General features: G+C 40.7%; 1 protein-coding gene across 2 annotated transcripts; it reads right to left on the bottom strand.

Moving 5' to 3' along the window:
- Positions 1 to 3,018: 3,018 nt before the first annotated feature.
- Positions 3,019 to 5,127, bottom strand: LOC147425218 (uncharacterized protein At4g15970-like). 2 transcript variants are annotated; one of them, XM_086500628.1, is made up of 4 exons: positions 4,975 to 5,127; positions 4,736 to 4,849; positions 4,000 to 4,359; positions 3,019 to 3,634 (listed from the first exon to the last, which is right to left on the bottom strand). In XM_086500628.1, the coding sequence occupies exons 2-4, from the start codon at positions 4,787 to 4,789 to the stop codon at positions 3,152 to 3,154; spliced, it is 897 nt and encodes a 298-aa protein (XP_086356754.1). In that variant the 5' UTR covers positions 4,790 to 4,849; positions 4,975 to 5,127; the 3' UTR covers positions 3,019 to 3,151. The 2 variants fall into 2 exon arrangements, with proteins under 2 accessions (XP_086356754.1, XP_086356755.1); XM_086500629.1 differs by having other exon boundaries at positions 3,019 to 3,571.
- Positions 5,128 to 18,611: the final 13,484 nt, after the last annotated feature.

The following is an 18,611-nucleotide window of genomic DNA, read 5'->3' as shown; positions in this document are numbered from 1 at the left end:
CAACCACCTTCACTACCCTCCAAGTGAGAAATAGAATTGATGTCCAATCAATTGTGAATTTGTAAAGCGCCCTAGAGAAAAAGGTGCTCACATTGTGAGTGCCCATGTAGAGCCCATACAAGCGATGGGCGGTGCTTGTTTGCGAAGCCACCATTATGCTTGTTTGTTTCATAATGCCATTGTTTTTCTTTAAAGTTTGTAAACGAGTCCCTTTTCATTTTTCTTCAGGATTTCTTTGTTTTTGAAGATGGCAATGTAGAAAACTTGATTGGGAAATACGTCGTGAAGCACAAAAGAAGCCACCGATGCATAGTCATGACTAATGTTGTGTGTGTGTGTGTGTGTGTGTGTGTGTGTGTGTGTGTGTGTGTGTGTGTGTGTGTGTGTGTGTGTGTGTGTGTGTGTGTGTGTGAGAGAGAGAGAGAGAGAGAGAGAGCTTCTATTGTATGTTCGCACACGAAGGCTTGAGTACTTTCATCTATGCCTTATGCATGCTTCCTCATAAGAACAAGCTCCTAACATTATGTTAGCTGATCCCTGCATGTTTCCAAGTGGATAAGGTTATTGGAGTTTTGGCATCTCAAGTGAACTGCCCAATGTAATCCCATGATTTAGTTTGTCTTTTAGGTATTTATTTTACTTATTTGTCAAAGTCCAGGTAGGGCAATTCACTGAGGTTGCTATATAAGCAACTCTCATCCCCCATTGTATTATCATCAGCTCATTGCTAAGGTTGGTTGGTTCGCAGTATCTCTCTCTGTCTCTCTCTCTCTTTCTCTTTCTCGTGCTTTCTCCCCTTGGTCTATACGCTTCCGCATCATCGACTTTGACATGGTATCAGAGCTTTGTGCTTGATGACCTTGGGCGAGCAAGGTGGCCCAGAGGAGAAGACCCATAAAGAGAAGAACCATTGTCCCTCACCTTGCGGCGATGCCATCCCCGTCATTTCTCTCCTGTCGACATTGCAAAATGCAGCTGCTTCGAGCCTATCGCGGGCCCTTCCTGCTCCACTAGCGTTTTGAAACGCTACGAGAACTGCTGCCAACTAGTGTGGATTGCTACCTTGCCGTAGGAGAGGCTCCTCCAATCGCTAGCGTTGTAAAACATCTATTATGCATGCACTTGACGACATCCGATGCACACTCCCCCCAGATCTATAGTCAGCGTTTTAAAACGCTCCCGAAAGGGTTTGCCAATGACGACTACTTTCCTTGTGCGTTTTGATATGCTTGACGACGACAACTTCCCCCCCAAGCGACGGCATTTTAAAATGCTCCTCTACAGGTTGTCAACAAAGACTTGCCACCCACTCTCCCCTCGATGGCGACACCCACCATTTGCCGACGGTCCAATTTCCCATACTTTCCACAGCGTTTTAAAACGATGAGGGCAGTTTGCCTTAGTGATTCGGAGCCCAAGAGGGGGCCCAAAAAGTGCATTTTGAGGAGCACCTTGGGAGAAGAAAGTCATGTGTAGCCCTCTATGCAAAGCGTATGGAGTGACTTGGGAATTGACTGGCCACCCTTTGGGAGGTGCGAAAGAGGATTGGCTAAGGGCAGAACAGCTTGGGAGTTGTATGCAGCCCTTGGAGTGCGAGGAGTACAAGTTTCCAGTTCTTGCAACTTCAAAATGGCCTCCCCTTGCTTGAGCACACATGACAACAAACACCAAGACTGACCATCGGCTATGGATAGCAGATTAACCATCCAATTAACATGCTATACACCAGCACACTTCTCAAGGAAACCACCGACTTGTTTGGCTCAAGATTGTGAAGCCAAAAGCAAATGGGCGAGTTCGATAGAGGACAGAGGCATCGGCAAGCTTGACAAGGATGGCAGTACCAGTACTGAGTTAGCTACCTTGGTACCCATGGGGTACAAGAACATTTTCTATGAATGTGACATGACGCTTTGTTTGGCTCAGGAGTTTGAAGTCAAAGGCAAAAGCAAGAACTCACATGAAGGCAAAGTCAAAGGCAAGCTGGATAGAGATTATGGTAATAAAGATTTGACAGAGGAGATCGACATGGCACACGTTGTGGTGACCACGATGGCCAAGGACCGAGATTGCTAGTCAAAGCTTCAAAGCAGGTGTCACCGCTAGCTTCATCCAGAGAGAGGCTTCTGAGTGGCAGAGAGGGGCAAGGAGTGCTCCCTATAATTAATTTGGACCCTTGTGTTGGACTTGAAGTTATCGGTGTTTGGACCCATAGGTCAAAGTTCAATGCACATGCATCTAGCAGGGAAACAATCAGATGTCTAAAACACTATAGATGAGTGCACCAACCCATTGTTTTTGGTCGGATCATGGACAAGATATGTTCCAAAGTTCATTATCTTGGAGTTTTATATTTTGGGCGTGATGTGTTCAGAGTTCATGAATGGGGATTTTTTGGACATAGTGTGGTCTACAATTCAATTTCCTAAAAGGCAACCGATGCTCAAGATGGCATTCTTCTAAGGAGCAAAGTTGAGGGAAGCAAATCCGAGGTGTATCCAAATGAGTGTACAACTACTAGGGTGTCCATGGTAGCTTCTTCATCGACTTGGTCTCACTACTGATGTCCACTATGAGTTGCAGAAAGGGTATTGGAGTTTTGGCATCTCAAGTGAACTGTCGAATGTAATCCCATTATTTAGTTTGGCTTTTAGGTATTTATTTTACTTATTTGTCAAAGTCCGGGTAGGGCAATTCACTGAGGTTGCTATACAAGCAATCCTCAACCCCCATTGTATTATCATTAGCTCATTGCTAACGTTGGTTGGTTCACAATATCTCTCTCTCTCTTTCTCTCTCTCTCTCGTGCTCTTTCCCCTTGGTCTATACGCTTCCGCATCGTTGACTTTGACAAAGGCATCCTATGCGTAATTAAATCTTAATTAATTGCTTCCACCTTTTTAGCAAGGAATGGTTGACTACTATCTGCATCATGGTTGAACAGGTAGCAGTGTCTTGTCACTTGCTGCCCCAATCCCATCATGCCATCCTCCGTGTTTCTTAGAGATTCACTTTGGCTAGTAGATAATTTTGTGTATGTTTAATGATGTTTGCCTTTTGTAGTACACCTCACTAACATGTACAGTTAATGACATATGTTGTGTAGCTTTTCTCGCACATTGCCCATCCAATTAGACTAATCCAGCACTTTTCACCTGTCCAAACAGGCTTTTGGTGCTGACCACCTCACTTCCTTTGTCCTGTTTGTCGATAACCGATACCTATTCCAATCAGCAAGTATCCACCGCAAGTCATCTAGCTTACTTTGCAGGCCAAAGCAACAATTGGCGTGCATAGTAGCCACCTTCTCAAGGTCATCTGAAGGTTGGCAGAAGGTTGAGATGAACTTTGTGTCCAAAAACTGCATTCGTAAGCCAATCACTTCAAGAGCTTTATTCCGCTTGATCTTGTTAAAGACATCCTGGTCATGCATTCCAGGAAACGCTTCTCTGGCCATATACCAATACTTGTACAAGCTGATGGTCTTGTTGTTAGCCCGAGCAAAGACAAAGCCTGTGTTAACTGCATTTTCCAATGAGCTTGGATCCCCCACATAAAAATCGCAGGCCACCTGAAAATCTACATCAGCAGATAAGTACTGAAATGGGTCTCGAAACCATAAGATATCAGCATCCTGCCAAAAAATGTGTGGCAATTCATGTTAGAGATGTGGGTGCAAATTGTATGCAAATTCATGTAACAATCTGCTGAATCCTATGCATACACTAGAGGCACTAACTCACGTTGACTTCCTTTATGTATAGTCACTAACCAACAAGCCCAATTCAGCTTTCATCAATCAATGTTTGCTTGTTTCAGTCCCTTCTTATGAGTAAGTTTCCTCTGAATCGTTATGTTCTTTCAAAACTTAAGTTTCGATCAAGGCAACCTGATTACGTCTTCTGCAATTGCTTTTAAACGTGCCACTTCAAATGCAAACAAAGGAAAGCTGCGACAGCAACAATGGAGCTTAACACCAAACCATGCAAAGTATCATACCGAAAAGATAAAACTGAATCCTTTCTCAAGAACCTGCTGTAAAAAGTCAATCCTTGTCCACATCATCGTCAGGTAGTCAGGGGTCATGAAAAGTTTCTCTGTTCTTGAGAAGTCCACTCCGTCTGTCTTCAGATGAAAGCAGTGTGAATGAATGCCCAGGCACCTCTCATATGACTTGTTATCGAGGGCAACAATCAGCAAGTGATTCAAAAGGCTTGTGGTGGTGAAACTTTGTAAGAAGAGATCGATCATTGAGTTTGGTGTTTCCCAGGCCTCATTGAGAGTGGTTATAATAACCATATTGTCAGGCATTGCGGTTTTCCGAAGAATCTCTTGAAGATCTGAAGTCTCCCGGCATACCTGTATCACAACCAGTTTGTCTTTGAATGCTTGCAATTTAGAATTGTAAACACCACCAGCAAAACAAGATAAATGCAGAGTTTTGCATGGCACAGATCAACAGACTAATGTCTTCATGACAAGATTACTAATGTCTTTATGACAAGATTTCTGTCTGCGTCTTCAACATTCAAGTCACTGCTAAGGAATGCACTTTAAACAATTGTTGAGAAACAATAGAGCAGTACTCGAACATACAGCAACTTGATTCAAACCCCAGCATGATAAACATCCAATCTGGTAAGGGGAAGTACTATTTGCATGCATGCAATATTACAGACATGAAGAGCTTTCAGCTCATGTGCGTGCTAGCCATGTGCATGAATGAAGTGAGTACCTGCGTCTGGCGAAATCGAAGCCATGGAGAAATCAAAGTGGAGCGATAGAGCATGATGAGAGAGAAGAGTAGTAGGAAAACCGCACAAGCACCTGCTTACCGAGCTCGACCTGCCTGCAACAGAAAATATAAATGTTGGAACAATAGAATTTTTTTTCCCCTCTCAATTTGCGAGACACATGTTGTTGTGTGGGGGGGGGGGGGGGAGGGAGGGAGGGAGGGAGGGAGGGGGGGGGCACCTGCGTGCAGTTCGATGCGATAGCTGGAGTGTTTATGAGAGAGCAGGCGGTGTCAAGCTCGAAGCTGAAGCTCATCATTTTCAAATGGTAGCAAGGATGCTTTGGAGGGAAAGAATGGGTGAGATTCGGAGGCATCTTGTAAAGAAATGAATAAAACTGAGGGTAGTTGCCTACATAGGTCGGTACCTAGATAGGACGTAGGCAGGTAGGTAGACTACGTAGCTAGGTATGTAAATAGTTAGGTAGGCTACCTACCTAGGTAGGTAGGTACGTAGACCTATCTACATACCTACTGGCCCCACTTTATAAAGTTCAATCAATCAACACTCCAAATTTGCCCTGAATCTTACTAGAAAAAGAGTGCTCCTATCTCCATCATCCCCTGTGTTCCCCTCTGTACCTTTGCGGCTAGACATGGAAATACCTCTTCTCAACTTTCCATGAAAGTGACGTACTAACATAACTCCTCAGCCTATACTAAGTCCTTATAAACTTGCTGTCATTTTTGTCAGTAGGCAACCCCACCATAATTGGTGATCAAGGTTGAAAACCTGACATAAACATGCAGGGACTAAACCTAATCGCAACATGCTTTGCATCATTATAAAAAAACTTGGAAAGGTAAACTTTCTAGTGTATTTCTTCTTGCTAATGTATGCTCGTAGCATATCCTTTAGCACTAGATTAATACTAACAAGTTTTCCAGTCGTCTTTAAACGAGTGGCCGTACTGTAGTGACTTGTTTCTCCCCAACCATTTATAGGCAGTCCTCCAAAAATGACTAGTAAATGGGGGTCACAATGACTGACAATCAACTTGGTTAACTTTAGAGATTGAATAGGGAAGTGAATAAACTTGACAAAGTCCAATCAGCTTATCTACAGGCACCCATACCAAGCCATAAACTCGTATGATGGTTGGTAGATCCATAGTAGATCTCATAGAGATACTGCACCTGTGGTGCAAAATGCTTCATAAGCTATCAAGTTCATGAATTTGCAAACCGCTCCAAGTAAGCCTTTGCTAAACACTAGGGCCCTTAACATCTAGTGTGCATGCATTTAGCAAAAACGTACTCAAATTTGCATTTTCATGACTTTAATTGCCAATGCATATCGCGAATTTCATTCTCATAGCACTTTGATAATAATAGGAAAGACAATGGGTAAATAGCTCTACAAAAAGAAACTAATTATTGTCCACTGTCCACTGTAATTACTTGAAGCTTTGTTAAACCGTTGGACCATAATAGACTGTGAAAATTAAGCACATCTAAGTACCAACAATGAAATATTTTTATGAATAGAACATAGCCTTGCTATATGTGTGAACAACCATCTGTCAATGTTGTTTATAGTACTTGTAACCTCAACAAATATGTACTTAGTACCCGCCAATTTCTGGCCACTGAAATTGTTCTTGATACTATGTGCTCAAAATGTTCTAATAAACAAAAGTGACCAGCACCTAGGGACTTTGTCATGACACATCATTAGGAAACATGTGCCAATGTCAGTCCAAAGACTCATATTCTAAGGATGTCAAGAAAATTGACAACTAGCAAGTACTTGTATGTGGAGGTAATTATAAATACTCAGTGACATGAGTGAGAGGGACCCTCATAAAAATTGCTCCACACTGACTAAATTAAACTCCATGAGTTTCTAGAACTTGTTGCACACCTTGCGACTAAAAACATGTGCCAAGCAGGTCGCTACTTATGTGACACAATAAAATTAATCAAACGGCAATGGATGGTATTCAGCCAAAACCCTACCATGTAGATGTGGAAGTGTTGCAATATGGAGTGAATACTTCATGGTACCCTAATGAACAACTAAGAGAGAAAGTGGCATGGTGTCAAAACAATACATGAAACACTACTTCCCTAAAATTATGTGCTCGTACATGACCTTCTCATGTGGCTAAAGACAAAAGTGGATGAAAGCATGCTCGCAATTGCATCCCACTTATAGAGTGAAACCAAATTTATTTGGAAAAGAAATTGGATCAATTCATATGCTTATGATGAGGTGAAAAAGGTCTTATACTTACATGGTGGTTAAGTATAATCTTCAACCCTCAAAGATATAGTATCAAAATCTATGTGACCGGTTGAATAGTAAAAGTAGAGACTAGTGAAAACAAATGAATGTTAACTCATAACGGTGGGTATTGCCTTGGAAATCCGAACCCCTTGGTTAGATCCTACCAATCCAAATCCCTTGGCAGATGGAGAACTTCTTTCCTTGAAAGTACAACTATGAAGAGGTCGATAAATGACTAGGATCTTTAGAGAAATCACTCATGGATTACAAAACATATGGCTTTTAGCCAATATAAAATAGATTGTCTGTAGCCCTTATAAACCAGATGACTCTTAGCCCTTCCTTTTACCATATCGACTTAGAATTTTTTAGTGAAAACATTCCTAATTTCTTTATTCCATTAGAGACATAGGAAGGAGAGAGAGAGAGAGAGAGAGAGAGAGAGAGAGAGAGAGAGAGAGAGCATGATAGGCTAAGGAAAGTCCCTTACCCTACTATGGTGTGTGTGTTACTTGCATATTATTTTGTGCATAATATGCATGTCTTGTAGCTTATCCTATAAGCGTACAATAGTGTGGTACAACGCTCTCTCATAGAGATGCAAAAAAAACTATAAGTCACATCTTGATTCACCTACCTTGTATGTGGTAATGGTTGTACCATATTGACTTCATTATGATACTCCTCCCATGAATGAATTTCATTTGATTAATTTATTTTGAACATTCAATATCCTATTGTGTAGCTTAATGGTATAGTCAAAGCCTCCAGTATGGGAGGTGGTGGGTTCAATGTAGGTGTCTAATAGTCCCCACACTTGTTTTGGCCATTGTGCGCTTGCAATAGTGAACAGTACACCTCCTATCATGTTGCACAAGGCACAAGCCTTCCAACTACATCCCCTATGAGACTTTTCTCTAAAAAGGCCTTTCCTACATATCTGAGTTTTTTCCGCCATGATGGTTATAGTATGTTTATCAACCATATAAATTGAGAAAAAGAACATCATGCACATGTCTTCCAATCTATACTACTCTATTGAGAAAGTCCATATTCCGGGGGCCACGTGGCATTCTCTTTTCGGGCCCAAAACTTAAGCTTTCTAGCAAAACCAAGTGGTGAGTACGCATAGAGAATCAGAGACGTGAACAATTACATTATGAGTTGGAGGGCTATTTGTAGGAGTTGGAGTGAAATGTTAGCCTTCTTTGCAACGGCCACCCCTCAGTTTTGAGCACCCATGAGAAACACTTTTTCTTCTCTCTCTCTCTCTCTCTCTCTCTCTCTCTCTCTCTCTCTCTCTCTCTCTCTCTCTCTAGTGGTCGTAAAGAAAGAAAAATACCACAGGAATATAATTAGTTGCCAATAGTTATGCATCCCAAGCAAGACACAAGAGTAGTGCATTGTTGAGGGAGGCGCTACACAAGGTGGTTGACTAATCATGGAGAAATTTCTTACTCCTTTAAGTTTGTGCCTAGATGGGTTAGGTTAGTACATGTAGATAGTTATGTAGGCAACGGTGAAAAAGCTCGCAGGTTATGAATGTAAATGTGTGCAACACTATCAATGTGTGGGTAATCTATTGAGGCAGGGTGTAGGCAACAAAAAATATATGCATGCCATTGTGTAACTATCGCTAGCAGCACTTTTGCAGGTGCAGGGCAGCAAGTATAGGGAGCAAGCACGTTGGTGATGCAGAGTAGTCAAGGCGCAACACTTAAGTGGGGCATAGCAAGATGGCAAGCAAGCCACGACACTAAGTGACACAGCCGTGCACTTGGGGGTGGGTAAGGGGATCGACGGTGGAGGAGGGTGGTGGGCATCCCGAGGTGGGTGAGGCCCCCCAAAAAATGGTGGCATAGGTCAGGAGCCCAGATTGGAACCCACGACCTCGCGCCCCAATGCCTTTTGAGGCTTGAGCTAACCACGACGCCCGTCCGCGTGCATGTGAAAGCAATGCCATTTTACATGGTGTTGTAAACGCTAAACCTGGATTCGCCTAGAACTAAACCCAGACAGGGCCCATATCTGGGTTTAGTTCTTGGCTGGGTTTAGTTTTAATAAGGAAATCTAGGGTGCAGATCACCTCAATTGCTGCGCGTGGTCTTCCCATCCATTTATCCCCTCACCCCCCCCCCCCCCCCCCCCCCCCCCCTCTTAAATGCTTCGTGTCACTTAATCCTGAGGGCAAGTGCAAAAATGGTCTTTGGATGCAAGTACAATAGGACACAAATGTAGGCTTTGTTGCGGAAGATCCTCTCTCTCTCTCTCTCTCTCTCTCTCTCTCTCTCTCTCTCTCTCTCTCTCTCTCTCTCTCTCTCTCTCTCTCTCTCTCTCTCTCTCTCTCTCTCTAGGTTCACTTTCTTGGAAGTGCTAAAAGTTTGTTCTAATCTATGTGCCATTTTGTTACATGCAAAGGACAAGGAAACAAAAGAAGAAGAAGAACAACAAGATTAAGAGAAGAAGAGAATTTTAACATCCTAGGAAGCTATCCCAAAAGACCTCAAAGATCTATCCGACAAGTGTTGAGAACTCAAGAATTGTTATTCAAGCGGGGCCATTTAATTTGGTTGAGGTGCATGTTGCATGCCAATCAAAGATATAGTTGGCATATGCATCAAGCGTTGAGATCCGGTGGGTACACATGCGCTATCAGGAAGGAGGGCCAGATCATGGCACTAGACGCGAAGCTCGTGGCCAAGGGGTGAATAGGCAACAAGGGGGATGTGTAAGTTGTAATACCAAGCTATGCACGGCGTGGCAAGCTCTACCATGCATCTTCAATTCAAAAAAAACTTGAACCTGAAGGCACACAACAATTCACGGTTTTTTGTTTGTGTCTAGGAAGTCAAATAGATGTGAGGTGCGACTTCTTCTCATGCCAAACTCTCCTTCAGCATGCATCCTTACATGAGTAGCACCAGCTAATTGGACGTGAAACCCGAGTGTGCTACTAATAGCTATAGCTGTGGGCATACTTCTTTCACACTACTATAATACAAAATATACTAGGTCAAGGTAGCACCCAAGGTTTGGTAGAGGGCTCTAGCTTGCAGCATAGGTAAAGCATTATGCAAGTAAACGCACATTCTAGGAGTAGATCATGCCCCATTGCCCTCCAACAAGCCACCTGCACAAAGCTTTCCATCTCTTTCAAGGAAATTCTACACCAATTCACAAGCTGCCCTCCTCTGGTAGCATGTAGCTCTCATGTAAGTACAATATATGGGACGTCAAGCGCACCTTCAACATGTAACTTTGCAATAGTATTTTTTTTTTCACCATTAGCGTGGGGAAGAAGGGACTTGTGTATTGACAATCGGACTTGCAATACACTTCACGCCCACAAAGGCCCATGAGCCTTGAACCCTCAACCTTGGAATTACATCACAAAGGCCCAACCAACTGACTTGTAAATAATGTCGTTGGTACCTCTACGTAACACCGTCAATATTTTCATGAACATTAAGCAGTTACATGCATAGTAACTACATCCTAGGTTGTAAGTTCTCAAGCATTTATAATAATGGTAGTTGTATGTTAAGCTCCTTTTATGTCTTGCTTTTTGTCCCTTTGTGTAAAATTATTCTCTTTTAGGGTATAAAAACTACCTTCTTAGCCCTTGCATGCTACCAATTCAATCATCTGCTATTGTTGCCAAGCAACAACATTAGGGGCTCTAGGAAATAAATCCTTGAGGTGCAAACAAAGTTCTTCATGTCTAATGCTTAGCTAGCATCTGGTGGTGGCAAGAGGCAGATGCATTGCACATGCATACAAGAGTCCTCAATTCTCTACATGCAAGATAATCCCTCCTTGAAGAGAGAGATGTGCATGTAGTAAAGCTTCTAGTGATCAGTGCCATAAATGTTCTATGAGGGAATATTATAATCCACTCCTACTTGGTTTGTTTATAGAGGAGCCAAAGCAAGGAATCTTGCATCACATAGAGAATTTTAACACTAGTTCTGTAATTGGACACTTGTGTTCTGAGACACTAAAGTGTCTCATGACACTTGTGTACTGAAACACTAAAGTGTCATGTTTTCCTACCAAGGTTTGGCAATTTATTTGTCAAACTAGAAAGAAGTTTTTTACACCTTGCTTCTACCATAGGTTGGTTATGAGGGAAAGAAAACACTGGATTTTTGTCCATGTCAAAATACAATCCGTATAGAGAGAATTTTGGTAAGTTTTAAGTCATAAATTCTAGTAAAATTTTAATGTTTTGCCAAAAAAAATCACAAAATTCTTATATCTTTTTATAGAGATGGCCTTTTTTATGTTTATAAAGCCAAGTGTTAGCATTTAGTGTTATAAAACAATGGAATGCACTTCAAAGACAAGTTTCCAAGTCACACGCAAGTTATAGGTATAGTTTCATACTTGAGCACGTGCTGAAAAAGAGGATAATTTTGGTCTTCCAAAGGTCCCCTCATGAAATTGGTACTATTCTAGTGCAGTTTGACAAATACAAATGACTTTGTATGTTTAAATCAAGAAACAATGTATTTTTTGGGCTCCCTAACTCAATTAAATCTCCTTGCTTGAACTCTATCTTGATTTTTTTTGGTGAAAAAATTCTTGAAAATCTTGAGTTCTCCATAATAACATTGAAACCAAGGTTTTAGGCACCCCAATTATATATGTACCATGTACTTTGATACATTTAGTTGATCTACATAGACAGTTTGATATTATTTGAGGTTTTAAATGCATATGTCTCAAGAATGAAAATATCAAAGTTTTCTCTTATGCAGTTTTGAATATTTAAAATGATCCAATAATTGTTGCATACCAAAGCCCTTCTACTTGCCATAATGAGTCCTCAATGGAAAGGGCATGCAATGTATCACTTTCGAAAACTTACAAACACATCAAAAACATATTTTTCTTTGTATAAAACGATAGGCTTGAAATGGCCATAGCAAACACATGGAACTTTCCATTATTTTATATACTCCAAAGTCAAATTTTTTTTGCAAATGAAACTTTCAATTATCTATTGAAAAATTATGGAAAAGTCACCTAGAATTTTCTACAAGGCCGCTTCATTTTTTCTTGCGCTTATAAAATCGATTTCTTCAAAGCATCAATCGCAGTCTTACGAGGGTCAACTTGATGAGTATAGTTCTTGATCATGGTAGATTCTAAAATGCAAGGTTACATTTTTAAAAGACCCTCTAGCTAACATATTTAAGCGTATTAAGAGGGTTTTCTTAAATAAACAGGCTAATGCAAGTAGCATTTAATTTAAATTTATAACAAAAGGACATTTAAGTGTCCCGTTTTGGTACCAAACTAGTGTTAACATGAGAATGAAAAGATTGTTAGTCCAAGGCTCTTTGAGAAATACTTTGTGCGTGGAAATGCTTTGATCAACATCTACTTCTATTGCTCCTATAATGGGGAGCCAAAAATAGGAGAGCGTGGAGAGACAAGAGTGGGGTCACAGGCGAGCTCTAGAAACGTGAGCGCCACAGGTGCAGCATCCATCACGTGGCATGGGAGTGGGGTCGGTGAGCCAATCATTTTCTATAGCATGGCAATTGGAGAAGTCAAGAACGGGAGCTAAAGTGGCTGAAGGAGTGAGTTGAACCATCACTTTTTTTAATCGGTTCAAGAAGTGATTGCAAGCTTGGCACAAGATATCCATATAGAGAGCCAATGTGTTTGACTCTCTCTCTCTCTCTCTCTCTCTCTCTCTCTCTCTCTCTCTCTCTCTCTCTCTCTCTCTCTCTCTCTCTCAGTTCATCACAGTTGAGGTCCATCAATGGTTGCATCCACACGATGTTTTGGACAAATTCTCACAATATTTCCCACATAGTAACTTACCTCAACATCATGAGCTTCTGTGAGGGAGGTGCCACATACCTAGCTAGGTATGAGTGGGGGCAGGGGACCGCTGGCCTTGGTGGGGGGGACCGGGGTTCTCCTGCCCCCAATCGTACCTACCTAGGTATGTGATGCCTCTCGAGAAAAAGCTCATGATGTTATGCATTGTATGAAAAACATTGAGAAAGACTCTGTTTTCCTACATGAGAAAATTTCTAAATCTTCTTGTGATCATGCTCTTATAATTGAATCTAGTTGACCAAGTTGGGATCATAATCAATCTACATTTAGTAGGGTGATCTGAGGAATAGAAAAGCTCAAGGTTAGCAATGGATTTACATCGTGAGTCAATTTGAGCAAGATGAGAAGTCAATTTGCACATTTTGGTTTCTATTTTCAGACCATTAGTTTGACTCAAAACTCTTAAGCCTCAGAGTCCAATTTCTTCCTGCAACCACCTGCATCTCCTACCGTCATATATAGAGCAGGTTGACTCAAAGTGGTAGTCTACCACATGCATATTTTCATGCCATTTTTCATGAGACCCTCTGCTTCACAAAGTAACGGCATGCTCCAAGCTCAACCAGCCCACCTGATCTCATTATATTTTCTCATCTTTTTCATTAGTGGGGCCATCACCATTACCTCAATATGTGTGTGTGTGTGTGTGTGTGTGTGTGTGTGTGTGTGTGTGTGTGTGTGTGTGTGTGTGTGTGTGTGTGTGTGTGTGTGTGTGTGTGTGTGTGTGTGTGTGTGTGTGTGTGTGTGTGTGTGCGTGTGTGTGTGTGTGGACATAGAAGGAAGGAGGTTGGCTAGTGACTCCAAATTTTAATCTTGCACAAGAGTAACTTCAACCAAATCACTCTAGTTGGCAATAACATGGACAAAACATCTTTTGGTCCTACATTTGATTCTACTATCTGATTGCACAATATTGCAAGTTGAGATTAAAAACTTGACTTTACCAGGTTTTGTAGCCTTTGTATATCTCTTAGGGCAACTGCAAGTTGTGTATAACACCCCTTTGGATCTGCAAGTGGGGATAAATCTATTGACATTGGCATGAATTGACAAAAGAAGAGGGAGAGGTTTAGATTGATAGTGAGGGAGATCATATAGTGAATAAAATTATTAATGGCTGGGAGACAAGAGATTATAGTTGCGCAGAGAGAGAGAGAGAGAGAGAGAGAGAGAGAGAGAGAGAGAGAGGATGTTAAAGTTGTAGAAACAATCCAAGAGACCTCAAAGATCTATTTGATGAGACTTTGAATGTCATAGGAACAATCCCAAGAGTCCTCATAGATCTATATCTAGAGAGAGAGAGAGAGAGAGAGAGAGAGAGAGAGAGAGAGAGAGAGAGAGAGAGAGAGAGAATTGTCCAAGTAAGTTAGTAACCTCATATAAGTTTCTTAGAAGAGAAATAAAGATATATTAACATTCCAAAATGCCAATGAAGCCTATGAGACAAATTCCAAATCACATCCATGTTTGATATCCTCTATCTATACTACTCTATCATGAGATGAGGGGGATTCATTCATGCAACGAGGCACATGAGCAGAAGGTGAAGATGGTGAGCTAGAGGCCAATGTCTTGCAAGAGGTATACATGCTTCTCACTCTAGATACACATCTTTGTAAAAGTTACTTTTCAAGTTTTGTAATGCATGACCTCTAGCTAATCCTTTCTTGCTACTACTACTACCTTAGTGGAGAACTTTACCCAAAAGGCTCTTCACATTGCACAAAGTAGGACATCTCTAGGTGGTAAATACATGTAGCAATCAAGACATGGGAGGGAGAATAGCCAAGTTAGGGTCCGGGTAGAGTCAACAAGAAGGCAATAGCCATGTGGCACAATTAATGCAAAACTACAGATTTGCCTGGCTTTTGGAGCATAGGAGCTAAAAAGGTGAAAGGAGAGACATTGAAGGAGGGAGCTAAACAAACATGCACCGAAGCATCCGCTAAGACAACCCAAGCGTCCACTTGTGGGGGGGTGGCTGAGAGAGAGAGAGAGGTGGGGGTGGTGAGGGATGACAACGAGGAAGAGACACTAGAGAATGTGATGTGTGTATGGAGAGATGTATGAAGATAGACACACACACATATACATATGCATATACACACACACGTATGTACATGCATACACACATGTGTGTGTGTGTGTGTGTGTGTATTTACATACAGGGGATTTAACATTTGCGAGTTTTTCATTTCAAGTTTTTTTGACAATTTTAGCAATCTTTAGAGTTTTTTTAACCAAATATGTGTCATAGCATAAAGTATCTATTTAATGTAATTTTCAATCGTCATAAGACTCCATATATGTGTGGTTGACGGAGAGAGAAAGTATAAATTCTAGAGAGATAGTATTTATGCGAGTTACCATTGGAAGAAGAGATCATAAATCCTTGAGAGAGAGAGAGAGAGTGACTTCTCTTCTAGAGAGAGAAAGTAAAATCATAGAGTTGTATATCACTACGCAGAGAGAGAGAGAGAGAGAGAGAGAGAGAGAGAGAGACAGAGAGGGCATAACGACGGAAAAAATGTAAACAAATAAAATCACCATTTCACAACTCATGCCATTAGAGTCAAATATGCTCGCAACGCATGTGATCAGAGTCAAATAATCCACAGCATATAAACATGCGATAAAGTAAAAAATCATGAAGAATAGAGACAACACTAATTTCAGAGTTAAATATAATCCACAACATATATAAATGTGATGAAGTCAAAAATAATTCCAGATAGAGACAATACTATTTTTTCCAAGCAATTGCTTTTTGAAACAACATAAGTTTGAGGATGTAAGTACATTCGCAAAACTACCACAGGATAAGATCAAAATTAGAGTACAAAAAAGGATAGTCGCCATAAATGTAATGGTCACTCTAAAAGGCAAGTAATTTGCTCCCAAATAGCTTGCAAGATGCTTCATATCTTTTGCTTGAAATTTGAAATCCTTTGCTGCATAAACAATGTTTTTTCAAGATAAATAATCACAAGTATAATAAACCAAAATAAATACAGAAAAACACTTTCATATCATAGATCAATATTCTAGTTGAGTGAAAGAAGCATACCAAACCAGTTGTAATTAAATGGAGGGAGAAATCATCCTTGGTTGTCCAAGAATAAAAGCGATGTCCATTGGTGAGAGGGTTGGCTGATGAATAATCATGTGCTCCTTAGGTTCAAGTCCGAGCACTTTTGTGTACACATAGTACATATGTTTGCATGCCAAAAAGGATTTGTTGGTATTCTCTTGCTTCTGAAAATCCGGACACGTGTATGCTGGACTCTGTTTTATATGAATCTCATAACTATTTTCAGTGAGAACTCGGAAAATTACATGCTCTTGAGACCTTTTCACTTCATCCAAAAATATAATTGTCATACTATTACATGCTTCCAATTTCTTCATGGCCTCTTTAGAGATTCCATGCCTCCACTTTTTCTTCCTGAAGCTACCACCACCTTCTTTGCAGTCGCCAGCAAGAGGTTGTGGATTTACCATTGAATTCTCTGTCCGAAATCCACTCTGATGCAGCGCGGCAAGTTCCTGTGTGGAGATATATGTCCCTCTTGCTACTAGCCAAACGTTTGGAGCAGGAGGTAAATCTTTGACTTGTCTTTTGATTGATTGGGTATGCAAAATATCATGATTACAAAACCATAACCATTGCTCAATTGTTTTACCCTTGAACATTCTTTCGGACCATATACATGGAGCAACAAGACCAATTGAGCGACTATGCAAGATATTGTCACAATTTTTTCTCCCTACTGTTCCAAAACATTTTCTTTGACTTTGAATGGGCATTCTCCTGAGGGCCCACTGAGTGCGTGGCACATCACTCTCAAACACATTGTTTGTTTTAGATGACAAAGGTGTGGTTGTTTCTTTTTGAGCTCCAATATCATCATCACTGTCACTAATTTGCAGCGGAATGTTAGAAATACCTGGTCCTTGGGTATCAAACTTGATTTTTTTTGGTCGACCGCGATGGTTTCGTTGCTTAGATTCCATGACATATTCTGGCCGATGGGAGCTACTTGTTCCTATTCTGCCCCTCTTTTTGCGTTGTACTGTTTCTTTGTCTCCATGCAAAATTGGCTGCGCATACATGGGAGTCCCTGCAACAGCCTCGTGTAATAGATGGGCCACGTTGGTTGGAGTTGGAGTTTGCTGAGATTCAACTCGAGAAAGTAAGGTCTCCATTGTGGGACCCGTTCCTATATAACGCCCAGTAGTATATCCCAAACGCTTTGCACATTGAATATATGATTTTATAACATCTGTTACACATGCATCATACAAGGATATTTTTCCCTTTCCACCTTCACCTGCTAACCAACTGGCATGTACACTTTCTGGTAAATTAACATTGGGAATTTGTGCCCGCTCCCACGGACTTAGACCACCCTATGAAATGCAAAAAAACATGAATTAAAATTTATAAATTTCATGTATGAAAAGAATTTTTTCTAAAAATATAGATTGTCATAAAGGTACTTACATCTGTTCCAATTCCTCCCCAGTGTGAAATTTGTTGCTCCCACCATTTAAACCATCTGCTCACTCTTGTGATGCTCTCTGTAGATAGATGTTGTCTCCACCACTTTTGAATTGAAAGTGCCTTTTGAGATGCAAGCACAATGGTCTTACAAGCTCTCCAGTCCTCACACATATCAATATGTTGATTTGTTAGATGTTGAGGTATCCACTTTTTAGCATATTTGTGGAGACTCTGCTCCCAATGAAATAGGCATGATCGTTCACGTCTCTCCATGATATTATCTGGCCCGCCATTGAAGACTGTTCGAATAGCATTCCAATTTGCACCAGCTTCATCAGACATAAAACCTGCAAAGTCAGTTGCACCATGTCCGTACTTTTCCATTGTTGAATTAAGGCTCTCCCAAAAAATAACTTGAGTCTTTGCATCCTCCTTTTTAGTTTCACATATAGCAATTATTTGTAGTGATCGTATGCTGCAAGATATTCAACATAAACATTTTCACACATCTTCTTTTATTTAATGATAAAAAAAATACGAGATATTTAAATACTTAAAGATTACCGTGGATCATAAACTGAGCATGACATTGTTGCCCATCCATCTATTCTATGGGTAAAATCAAAATGTACCCACGCATTTCTCAAGTCACCAGTTTTAGTTCTTTTTATCCGATTTACTAGATCAATTCCAGAACCTGGTCCTTTAGTGGAAATTTTAAATAGGAAGCACTTGTCATCCTCTTCACCCTGTCCAGGAAATCTACTCCCATGAAAAAAAGGAAACATACACTTTTTTTGAAGCAATAAAATATTATCATATCCATCCCCAATAACAGCACCTTGACTCTTTCTCTCCTTTGAAACAATTGAAGAAAACCTACACGATGCATCACAAGAAGGCTAAATTTATAATAGTTAAAAAATTAACAAATTCAAGGAACCAAATTGAGTTTTCTTACCCTTTGGTTTGAACGAGTGGCATCATTTCTTCCAAAAAATCATTGAATTGTACATTGGATGTAGCTTCAGCTTCCTCACCAATCAAGGAGTGAAGAACAAGTTGTTGAGCCACCAACATTTGAATTTTTCTTGGGCCACCCTTTTCTATTTTTAGTACTGCACCTACCAGTTTCCGCACTCTTGAAATAGCAGCCCTAGAGGTTCCTGCCTTAACATTATGACAATGTTTACCAACATGTATTGCCAGTCGCGACATTGTACCATCTC

The sequence above is a fragment of the Adiantum capillus-veneris genome, chromosome 25 (genome assembly GCF_014529385.1).
Source record: "Adiantum capillus-veneris isolate H3 chromosome 25, ASM1452938v2, whole genome shotgun sequence".
Taxonomy (NCBI): domain Eukaryota; kingdom Viridiplantae; phylum Streptophyta; class Polypodiopsida; order Polypodiales; family Pteridaceae; genus Adiantum; species Adiantum capillus-veneris.
This window is presented reverse-complemented; position numbering and strand designations above follow the sequence as displayed.

Excerpts from the sequence above, each read along its gene's own strand:
- LOC147425218 (XM_086500628.1), bottom strand. The coding sequence starts at position 4,789 with ATGCTCTATCGCTCCACTTTGATTTCTCCATGGCTTCGATTTCGCCAG. Across the intron at positions 4,360-4,735 it reads TTCGATTTCGCCAGACGCAG|GTATGCCGGGAGACTTCAGA; the intron begins GTACTCACTTCA and ends GTTGTGATACAG. Across the intron at positions 3,635-3,999 it reads GATTCAGTTTTATCTTTTCG|GATGCTGATATCTTATGGTT; the intron begins GTATGATACTTT and ends ATTTTTTGGCAG.